The sequence below is a fragment of the Cnephaeus nilssonii genome, assembly GCF_951640355.1.
Source record: "Cnephaeus nilssonii genome assembly, chromosome: 11".
In the NCBI taxonomy this organism is placed as follows: domain Eukaryota; kingdom Metazoa; phylum Chordata; class Mammalia; order Chiroptera; family Vespertilionidae; genus Cnephaeus; species Cnephaeus nilssonii.
The window spans coordinates 25,491,443-25,503,468 of NC_137082.1; the positions used below are offsets into that span (position 1 = coordinate 25,491,443).

Below are 12,026 nucleotides of genomic sequence, written 5' to 3' on the forward strand. Positions count from 1 at the left end.
GCTCCACAGATCCATGAGCTCACCTGAGCTCCAGGAAGAAGCCATTGGGTCCGAGGAGGAGACATTTGGAATCTTTGAAGATTGGCAATCCATGCCCTGGCCGGTGTGACTCGGCGGTTAAAGCATCGACCCAAGCACTGAAGAACTGCGGGTTCATTTTCTGGTCAAGGGCACGTGTACCTGGGTTGCAGGCCCAAGCCCTGTTTGGGAGGCAACCAATTGATGTGTCTCTCTCACATCAATGTTCCTCTCTCTCAATCTCTCTCTCTCTTCTTCCCTCCCATCACCCCCTTCTCTCCCTCCCACTTTCTATAAAAGTCAATGGAAAAAATATCCTCCAGTGAGGATTAAAAAAAAAAAGATTGGCAATTTAACTGTGGTGCTATTTTAATAACCATAATTTTTCATGGGGTGCTAGTGCTGAAAGATATGTAGTCTAACTCCATTATCTTACAGAGGAGGACATTTGGATGGAGCCAGAGAAATTTCACAGAAGCCAATTCAAACTGTCAATATGAGCTAAAGAAAAACAAGTATTTTTACACTTGGGAGTCAACCAAATCAGCCTGTTTTGCATCATTTGGGAGGAAAAATGTTTCGGGGGCATGAATAAGCCCCTTTTGAAAGCGATGAAGTGATGATCTCTATTACTTAAGAAAAAGGCAAAAAGTTGACTGGAAAGCATCCTTGGGAGCAAATACTCTGACAGGTGATTAGGTGTTTTAACTTTTTATTAGAGAAGTTGGAAGTTTAATTTCATTATTGATGAGAACATACTTTTCTCTGCTTTGTTCAGAGGAACACAGAATCAATTTGTACAAGCATATACAACAATTCAGTTGGTGTGTGGTGTCCCAGAATCAGTAATCTGATTGGTTCGAGACTACCGGCTTTCCTTGTGCTCCTCTCAGCATTAGCAGCCAGCCGGCTCAATTCCCAGCGGAATACTTTTCATGCGCTGTCTGCAACACCACTACAGCGGGCTGAAAGACCATGCAGATTAACACTGTAGCAAATTGTTTGGATATTTTAACAGACATAAAAAGGTTATTTCCTGATATGAAATTCTGAAAATCTGCATAAATATTTTTTGTGTAAAATTAAATTAGTTATGTATTTTTTTCTGAAACTAGAAGTTAAAGTATCAAGAATGCCCACATAATTCATATACACATATATATAGACTTTTTTGTTATGCTAAAAGTCTTGAGAGTCAAATTATATTCTGTGCCATACATTTATTTAACCAGTATTGATTTGGCGGTAGGTTATCTGTGTCTGTACGGATAAGTCTTAATTGGTGCTTGTGTATCATGCAAACATAGTTCTAGTAGTCCTGTTTATTAATCTTGTCATGTGGCAATACTTAGATGATCTGCTCTATAACAGTGTAAATTAGGAGTATAAATACTTTATACATGGTCACATTTACAAACATTTGCCAATACCACTTCACAATCTTGAAGGTGGAATAATGAATTATAAGAGCTGGAATTGGCTGAAACAATTCCTAGAAAGCAATGTCAGGTGTAAACTTTCTTAGATGTGCCTAACAGAGTTTTCTTTTGAGCACTGATGAGCTTTGGCACAGGTACACTGCTCTATTTTTTTAATAATTTCCACAACTTTCACAGGAAATTAGCTTCTTATGGCATGGTAGAGACATGGCACTTACTGATGAGGTAACTTAGATGTAGAAAAATTCCGCAAAATTATTTGTCTAGCCGATCACCACTTCTGCTGATGAAATTTGTCGACAGAGTTTTGTTTTTCTCTCTAGTGCATGCAGTTGCAGTTAAGTTGCTAATGCACTATTTTTGCTGCAGCTCAAACATGTCCCAATGCATCACGAAGCAGAGTTGTTAACACCAAGCTCACTTACTTGTGATGGTATTTTTATAGCGAACATGTTTAAGTTGTATTGTCAATGGTTAAACTCTGCCTTACTGGAATGGTAATTTTGGTGGGTTTTAGCTACTTTTAGTTGACCAAGGAAATTCAATATGTGAACTAGAAGTATATAAGTCAGTGGTTTCGGGTAACAGCTTGTCTATACATAAAGGGGACAAAAACAAAAGACGACTTTCTTCCATGGACTTTGTGTTTAAATGTCTGGGGATGAGCTTTTGATGTGGGTTTTGCTGACTCAGTTTGTGTTCTGGAGTTTCATACTACTGTTGCTGGTCTGCGGTCCATCTCGGCTTCCAATTTCACCATCTGCTGCATCTCCTTCGCCTGTAACATCAGAAACATGGCCTTACACGTGGAAATCGTCTCCTGAAGGCATAGACCATTCCTGGCCTCTCTTCTGTAAATCTGATGCTGTGAGTGGTCTATGTACCATCAGCATCAGCATAGCCTGAGATCCCTTGAGGAAGGCAGAATCATGGATTCTACCCCAGTCCTACTGAGTCAGAATCTGCATCTTAACACATTGCGGATCAGTAGTTTTATTGCTAGCTTTACCCAGTAGCCAGATAAGTTTCTATAGTACAAAAAACGTTTCACATAAATGTTAAAGGCACGCTTTAAAATTAAATACCCATTAAATTTGAAGTTATTTATTACATGTTCTCACAAGCTAATATCTTTTAAAAGTATGATACTTTGTAAAACACTGTGTAATCTGAAGCGAGAATTCTCATGATTTGTCTGCAATGTGTTAATAGGATCCCCAGGATATTTTTATGTTCATTAAAGCTTGAGAAGAATTGGTCTACACAGTTCCAGGAAAACCATTTGAAAAGAGGCTGAGCCAGTCACTTGATATTTAGACTACGTTGCGTCCAAATGTGTGTTTGATATAGTTTCTACAGATTGACATGTTGCTTTGTGCATAGATTATTTGATCATTTTTAGAATAAGTATTGCTTATGCATGATTTATTCACAAATAGCCTGAAATTTAATTAAAAGTTCTTCCCTTGGAATCTAACTGATGGAGAAGTTTAGGTGGGAGGATATTGGTTTGGCTGGCATATCCTGCAAATAGAATGTTCCAGGAATATGTAGGGTCCCTGGAATTCTATTGTCCAAAAATCTATCCCTACAACTCTCATTTCTTGGGATAATTAATTTTTTACCAGTTACCCCAGGAAGTAGGCCATGGTGATCTCAATCTCATGAATTAAGACTATCACTAAGACAACCAGCTGATTTGGGAGGTAGAAAGAAGTCAGATGGGGGCAAGGTTCTGGTGACAAATAATTGATTGGCAATACAAGGAAAAACAATTGGTTCATTTCAACTTTTACTTTCCATCTGGATACTTTTGCCCAACCATGTATCTTTTGGAGGATTAAAGTTCCCCTCTTCTCTTTTAGTGACACACCACTTTGAAATAAAAGACTTTTAAGAATGGAATCATGGATATATAAAGATATAACTCAGAGGAAGATATTTGAAGTTCTTGATATTACTATTGATGTCTACTTAGATATTACAAATAAAAGGTCAGTAGGAGGTTTGGTCAACTCTATAGATCATATTCTGAGTATGTAAATGTCCCCAAAAAAAGTCCTCTATAAAATTAGTTTAACCCATGAACCATACAGTGATTTTCTTATTCTTATTTTTATGTTAAAAATTAAAATTTCATTTTGTTGAGGATGACTATAACAACATCAAAGAATTATATCCTTCTGCTTACACTTGGTATGGATGGTTTCCTCTGCCCAGATATTTTTTATGCCTAAGGTATAATAATACTCTAATAGAGAAATGAAGGAATGGAGAAAAATATACAAACATGAAACTATGACAAACAGTATTCATAAAAGATGATAGTGAAACATTATTAGTACTAAAAATTAAATATATTTTATATTTTGTAATAGTAATAAAGGATTCCCTATGCTTCTCCCCCTTTAGCATTTAAAGACAAATTGAACACAGTTGAGAAGGAAGAACCATATGGCATTAAAAGATTATTCGAAGAGCAAAGTTCTCGTATGAGCAGGGTGACCGTTTATTCTCATTTGCATGGGACAATCGCAGCTTAGGTCTATAGTGCTGGCAATTATGAACAGCACCCTTCTTTTACTCTCAAAACTATCCTGGTTCAAACAATCAATTATACGGCCACCTTAATTATGATGGGTGATTAAGGTCTTTGGCAGACTGGATCTAGCAGAAAGCATGACAAAAGTCATTGCAGAATGCCATTATATAATGTTCCTGCACACAGACCATAGCTCTCTGTCATTAAAACCACTGGCGAACTTTTAGTGGGGTGCTTTAAAAATTAACTCCAGTCATAGTAGTGTTTATGAAACATCTGAGTCCATGACCAGGCTTAGTTGTGGTTGGCCCAAATGATAATGGTTCTTGCTGCCTGGGTATGTCTTCGTTACTATGACTCGAGTTTTCCAGTCTGCGATAGGAAATGCTGCTAAAACTCCATCAGAAATAATTCTTTAAAGATTTGAGGCATTTCAGTTTGAATATTATGTTAGAAATCCAAGCATGGAAGAATCAAGCTTTTATATCCAAACCCTTGAAATAATAATTCATTTATAACCAGGATTCCACAATGCAAATCATAAATGGAAACTACCCCGAGAATGCTGACGTAGTTGAGAAGGAAAGCAACGTCTCGCTGATCAGAATTTCAGTCCTACCTTGAGTTTGGGACACTGCGTGACAGGATTTCAAAAGCTGTTTGTACAAAAATAGTCATGTCAAAATTGAGTCATACATACAAAACAAATAAAATAAATGAATACTGAAGTGAACTTGAGAAATGAATGCAAAAACCATATACAGAAAAGCAAAAGGCTAAGAATAAAACATGTATACAACCATCAGTGACACCTTTCCCCGAGTTGATCTCAACATGAAAAACAAAAAACAACAAAAAACAACCGATGCCTGTTAGCTTGGACTGTGCCTCTCCTCTGTAGCAGTGAGTGGGGAGCTCTCCCTCCAGCGAGATCCCTCACCTCTCCCTATAAAATGATAGGAATGATGACAAAAACCAACTCTTAAAACTTGGGTGTGAAAGGAATGAAGCTGTTAGTGTTTGAAATGGTACATGTCAAGATGGGGATGCGATGCTGTGTGGTTGGGAGGTCTATGGGGAAACTTAAACAGAACTATGGAGTTTTATTAGTAAATTAGAGGTCCAGTGCACAAAATTGGTGCACGGGGTGGGGATGGGTCCCCTCAGTCCAACCTGCACCCTCTCCAATCCAGGACCCCTTGGGGGATGTCTGACTTTCGGTTTAGGCCTGATCCCAGGGATTGATCAGGCCTAAACTGGCAGTTGGACAACACTCTCACAATCCTTTACTGCTGGCTCCTAATCGCTCACCTGACTGCCTTCCTGGTCGCCCCTAACTGCCCACCCCCGCCAGCCTGATCGCCCCTCAATGCCTTTGCATGCCAGCCTGATTGCCCCTAACTGCCCCCCTGCCAGGCAGGTTGCCCCCAACTGCCCCCCTCCCTGCCAGCCTGGTTGTTCCTAACTGCCCCCTCTGCCATCCTAGTCACCCCTCACTGCCCCCCCTGTCAGCCTAATCACCCCCAACTGCCCCCTCGCCGGTCTGGTCACCCCCAACTGCACACCCCCCCGCCAGCCTGGTCATCCCTAACTGCCTCCCCGCCAGCCTGGTTGCCCCTAACTGCCCCCCGCCCCACTGGCCTGGTCACCCCACGCAGCTTGCTGTTCAGTCATTTGGTCACCCCCAACTGCCCCCACTGCTGGCCTGGTTGCCCCCAACTGCCTCCCCCCGCTGGCCTGGTCGCCCCACGCAGCCTGCTGTGCAATCGTTTGGTTGTCCCTCACTAACCCTCCTGCCGGCCTGGTCGCCCCACACAGTCTGCTTGTTCAGTTGTTTGGTCATCCCTCACTAACCCCTCTGCCAGCCTGGTCGTGGGCAGCCATCTTGTGAGGGTGTGAGGGTCAGTTTGCATATTACCTCTTTATTATATAGGATGAATGACTGGCTGACCAAGTAGGCAAGGCCTTTAGGTGGCTTTAAAAAGGACATACGAGTTAGGATCCAGAATCAGGCAGGACCAAAATATACTAAAACTTGATTGTTTCTGCCAGTGCCCTCCACATGGGTCTACCTAACTAAACAGACCCACTCCATGCTTTGCTTTGGGGGAATGGGAGAATTTAAAGGAGCAAGGTCACAGGGAAGCAGTAAGAAACCTGATAGGGAGATACTATTGGAGAATGTTAAAATGAATTTGTCTTTGGCTTAGAGACAGAAAGGTCTTGGGGTTTAACAATGGTTTGGGAGATTATCAGGAAAGTTTGTGGGGACAAACTTATCTGGAGACAGGAACTGTTTTCTGCCAGTGAAATGATTAATTGATTACAGAGGTATCTGTCCTACATGGTTTCAGACCTTGTCTTACGAGAGGAAAAAACAAAGTCACTGTTTGTACCTTCTCCACTGTGTCTGTGAGAGTGTTGTAACATACTGACTAATTGAATTGAGGGCAAAAAATATGTACTAGAAAGTTCTGATGGACTTTGTTATAGAATAGGTCATATTGGTATAGCAAAGCTTAACACAGAAATTTAAGTTCAAATTCCACATCTGTCAGATGCATCAATATATCTTGAATTTCTTTTCACTGAATTTAATTAAATCTCCATCAAACCTCAAGCCTCCTCATGTTCTGCGTTTCCCTAAGCTTCAGTGACTTAAAGTATCATTTGTGGGTGGTAGACATTACTTATGACATATTAAAAGGCATTATATGAATTTTTGGAACAAAAAACCACTATCCTCCCAGTATGATCCAATCAACACAGTTACTACTAATCCAATAATTTAATACCAGAACTCTGGTATGGTTAGAATTATCCATGTCTTAGGATAAAAGCTCAAGGTGGTTTTTTAAAAATGTACTTTATTTAGCACTGAAACTAAAAAACACTAGGTAATTGTATTCCCTAGCTCTGAAAAACACCATTATTACAGCGATGAGTAATTTTTAGCACATTTACAGTCTTTAGTCAAACTTGTTGCTAAGCAACATAATCATTTCTAAGTGGTTTCTTAATTTAGTTAACTGAAACATAACCATGCCTTACCTTCATTGTGCCTTCTTCTAAAGCATCCTTATCCCACCCAGACCCGATCACTAAAGTAGATTCTAATGTTTTGGAAATGGTGGCTTTACCTTTATTCATAGTCCCATTTCCCCAGGGAACATTTCCTAAGAAATGCTTTAAGAGCAAAAACATAAACTAGGTAATTTGTACCAGAACCTGATGTATCTATGAGTTGGTCAAATGACTTGGACCCATGGGACAATAAACATTGATTGTCCCCGTTGGGGATCTGTGGACTGTTCATGAAAAGAAGCATTTCGCTGAAAAGGAAGTGTGAAACATAACTCAGAAGTATGGTCACAAATAAACCATCTGTCCCCCAAAAGTAAAGAATCTGAAACAAGATGATGAATTTATTTGTTATCCAATTGCAATGTACAATAAAACCAGATTTTATGGTTTTGTTTTACTTTCTCAAAGGTATATTTTTTAGCGTAATCCTACGTAAGGGTTCTTCAATGGGAGTCACTGGCTCTGAAAAAAATATACCTTAACTAGGATTGCTTTACTGATGGGAGGAATCAGGAAAGAGCAAGGCAGTGAGAGTAATTTCATCTTTCAAGTTTCTAGACAGAAGTGAATTATCTATAAATAATAACTTCCAAACCAGCTACACCTAAAGAGTAAAGTTTGAACTGAGACAAATTTAAACTGCTATTGAGGGTCCTTTTGCATTATAAGCTAGAGGTATTTCTATCAAATTGAAATGAAACTGTGGATGGCTGATGGGCTGGAGCCTGTTTGAGATGGATCCCATCTGTACCATGCTTACACATACATGTCTCTAGGTGCTGGGCATATGCCTGATGGTCTAACTGAACAGTTGGATTTTGGATAACTTTTTATTTACGTGTGCTTCTCCATTTAGTGTTTTGCCTTGCTGGAAAGAAGCACCAAGATTAAGGTAACCACTCAGATCAAGTGGTTTTCAGAGCTGTGGTGGCTTATGCCTTTAGGTCCCCCTTGTAAGCCCTAGGAAGGCTTTCTAACTGCATTTTGTAGGTGGAGGTTGACAATAGGTGGTTTCTCTCATTTGCTTTTACACATAACATCACTTGCCTCTAGGTTGCAAATTATAAGCATATAAATGAAAATAGAGAAACAATTTGTGACCTCTCCTTTTTCCTCCTCTCAGTAATGTCATTCTGAGAACCCCCATAATCTATTCAAATGATGAGTTTTGATTCTTTTTTTTTCCCCCCCACAGCCACATTCCTCTTCAGCTTCAAAAAAGAATGCTTTCTGCTCTAGTTGGATGGGACCAGGAAAATACAGTAAGAGGCACCGCATTTTTCTAGCCACCTTTCCACGCCACTGTCAGACACGGGCATTAGCAGAGTGGTCTCTGCAGGCCGTGTGGCCTGTGCCTTCCAAAGCTGGCCGGCTGCCCGGGTCTTTTTACACTTTTTAGGTGAAATACCTGCTCATTCTGTTTCTCTAGGAATTCTAGGTGTTCAAGTTGGACTTTTTTCAACTGATCCATTTCTTTGGACTGTTTCATTGCGAGCTGCAAAAAACCAAAAAACCAAACACAATTCGGATAAACTTGGCATTGTAATCCAAACACAATTCTGATAAACTTTGCATTGTAATCTTAAAACTTATGAATGAGAAATGATGTGCAAGTTTACAATTAAAGTGAGAGAGATTATAATTTTTTAAGAAATAGTCTGAAAACGGGGAAAGTTTAGACCCATAATTCTTACTGGGGAAATCTCTCCTGCTAAAATCTGAGAAAATAATATTGCATTTTCTATATAAAGTGGTTCCAAATAATTACCTTAATGATTTTAGAGAATGATCATTTTAGCTTTCAGGGCACAGAGAAGCTAGAATGTTTAATGTACAGAAAAATAAAATTAAGCAAATTAGCTGTAAGTCTGATATTTAAGCATGAGTTATTGTTTATAGTTTTTTAGGGAAGAATGGCAAGAAAATTATAAAATACTTACTCTCTTTCTTTCTTCCAGAAACTTTTTAGTGTTGCTGCTGTTTAACTCCCTGACTCGCCTAAAAGTAATAGGTACAAATAACAGTTGGTATGACTTCAACTGGGATTAAATAAGAAAGTTACATTCCATTTAATTGTCTGGGTAGAATCATCACTTTCTTTTCCTGATTTTTATTGTGAAATTTTGAAACATGAAATGAACAGAGAAAAATATAAAAAGAAAATGCATACCCATCACTCAGATTAGTCAATATTAATGTTCTGTCATGTTTGCCTCATATTTTTAAAGAAAATAGTGTTACAGTTATCATCAAAGCCCCCTTTGTAGTCTTTCTGATTCCCTTTCATTCCTTCCTCTCTTCACACATAACCACTCTGCTGATGTTGTCATGGACCATTTTTAACAAGCTCCCAGGTGCTGCTGCCGCCGCCAGTGTATATTATTTTGTATGTTTCCCATTTACCTACATGGTAACATATCTGGTTTCTCTGTGTAACTTATCTCTTAGCCTTGTTTTAGAGATACAGCTGTTTCAAGCTCTTCCATTATTTTCATCTGCTATATGGCTATTTCTCGTTTATGAATAGACTACAGTATTTCCATTTTGCCATTAATAAATAGTAGGCTCTTTCCAAACAATAAAGCTACAATGATCTGGTGCATCGGGCCTTGCGATGCTTGGCACGCTAAGCATCTGTTGACCGAGGAAGTGAACGAAGTGTAAGGCATATCTGCTTGTGCATGCAGCAAAGGCTTCCCTAGATACTCAGACTTGCAGGTTGGAAGGGTATGAACAACTTCTTTCAAAGCAGTGGTCCCAATGTGCACTCCCATCCATACAGTCTGGGGCTACTCCTCTCCATGTCTTCGCCCATGGGTGGTCCCATCACACATTTGCTTGTTTGTTAGTTTGTTGGTTTTGTGAAATGGCATCATGCTGCTGCTTTCACCGGCAGCTCTCTGCTTACCGGTGAGGGGGAGTGCTCTTCACAACTGAACAGACCTAGAATGGACTGAATTTCTGTAATAGTTAGAGGTCTCTTCAGGTTTTCTTCTTTTCCAGTCAGTTTTGATAGTTCTATTTTTTTCTAGGCATTTGTCCATTTCATCTGTTTTCAAATTCATTGGCAGTATTATTTATAGTAGCCTTGTTTTTCAAAACTATTGATTATATCTGCAGTTATTTACCCTTTTTATTCTAATGTTACTAATTTGTGCTTTCACTCTATTCTTCTTGCTGGAGGTTTACTGATTTAATGATTTTTTTCCCTCAAATAACAAGCTTTTGCTTTGCTGATACTATCTATTGCCTTTTAATCTCTATTTCAATACTTCCTGCTCTTTAATTTATTATTTCTTCCCATCAGAGTTCTTTGGGTTCACTCTGTTTTTATAATTTTATATCCTCTTTATTTGAGTGTCTAGTTCAATAATTCTCATTTCTTTAAAAAATATATACATGTAAGCTATAATTTTCACTCTAAGTATTAATTTTGCTACCTTCTTTGTTTTTTTGTGGTGAGAACATTTAAGACCAACTCCCTTAGCAACTTTCAAGTATATAATTCAGTACTGTTAACTAAAGTCACCATGCTAGACATAGGTCCCCAGAACATATTCACCTTATAATTGGAAGCTTTTACTCTTTTAACCCACATCTCCCCACTTCCCCCACTCTTCAGCCCCTGGCAACCACCATGCTACTGTTTCTACGAGTTTGGCATTTTTTAGATTCCACATGTAAGTGAGATCATAGAGTATTTGTCTTTCTCTGTCTGCCTTATTTCACTTAACATTATATCCTCAAGATCTACTCATGCTGTTGCAAATTTCCATTTTTTTAATGGCTAAATCACACACACAGACACACACACACACACACACACACACACACACACACACACACACGGTGTCCCAAAAAATGTATATGCACTTTGAATAATAATTAATTACAATGGGCTAAATCTGAAAAGTAAGAAACATCAATTGAGCTATCAGCTATTAAAGTGTGTATACATTTTTTTTTTGGAATCTATATATATAAAAAGCCAGTGTCCCTAATGACCAGAACGACCAAACGACTGGTTGCCATGAGGTGGCATTGACCACTTCTTGGTCCCCTCCTGCCCCTGCAGGCTCCGATGGATCAGCAATGGTGAACGGGGGAATCAGGGTGGGTGGCAGGAGGACTGGGCTGGCTGTCAGGCTGTTGGGATCACCAGCTCATCCCCGGCTGCTCGGGGGCTCAGGCCTGCGGGAAAGTGAGAGCCGGCAACTTTACCTCCATGCGCGTGTGCCGGGCCGGTCACTGATGGAATGTGCTGCCCGCTTGGGCTGCTCACACCGGGGCTGGTAGATCATGGGCATGCCCTGCAGCCTCCGTCAGCATCTCAAGCCCCAGTAGCAGTGGCAGCGGCAGCGCCCGTGTGAGCAGCCCCCAGCAGGCAGCGCATTTCATCAGTGGCCAGCCCAGCACATGTGCATGGAGGTGAAGTCTTCGGTGCCGCTTTCCTGCAGGCCTGAGCCCTGGAGCGGCTGATAGCCTGGCGGTGGAGGTGGCGTTTGGCCTGGGGACTGGCCAACGGGCAGAAGATGGCCCTGATTGCAGGAGGCTAGGCCTAGGACCCTACCTGCACGATTTAATCGTGCGCTGGGCCTCTAGTATATATATGAGAATAAGGATATAAAGAACATAAAGGTGCAGATATCTCCTTCCAGCTAGTGATTTCATTTCCTTTGATAATATAACCAGAAGTGGGGTTGCTGGATCATATGGTAGGTAGTTCTATTTTTAAATTTTTAAAAATATATTTTATTGATTTTTTACAAAGAGGAAGGGGGAGGGATAGAGAGTTAGAAACATTGATGAGAGAGAAACATTGATCAGCTGCCTCCTGCACACCCACTACTGGGGATGTGCCCACAGCCAAGGTACATGACCTTGACCAGAATCAAACCTGGGACCCTTCAGTCCGCAGGCCAACGCTCTATCCACTGAGCCAA

At 40.2% G+C, this 12,026-nt stretch overlaps 1 protein-coding gene across 5 annotated transcripts in view; it reads right to left on the reverse strand.

The window, feature by feature from the left end:
- Nucleotides 1-721: 721 nt before the first annotated feature.
- The window catches only part of PLCB4 (phospholipase C beta 4), a 382,602-nt gene continuing 371,297 nt past the window's right edge, over nucleotides 722-12,026 (reverse strand). For all 5 annotated transcript variants that reach the window (XM_079783902.1, XM_079783900.1, XM_079783901.1 and 2 more), the window contains 4 exons: nucleotides 9,024-9,081; nucleotides 8,492-8,578; nucleotides 4,619-4,655; nucleotides 722-2,235 (listed from right to left, as the gene is read on the reverse strand). In XM_079783902.1, the coding sequence (XP_079640028.1) occupies nucleotides 2,147-2,235; nucleotides 4,619-4,655; nucleotides 8,492-8,578; nucleotides 9,024-9,081 (271 nt within the window). In that variant the 3' untranslated portion in view covers nucleotides 722-2,146. The remainder of the gene's footprint in view (nucleotides 2,236-4,618; nucleotides 4,656-8,491; nucleotides 8,579-9,023; nucleotides 9,082-12,026) is intronic.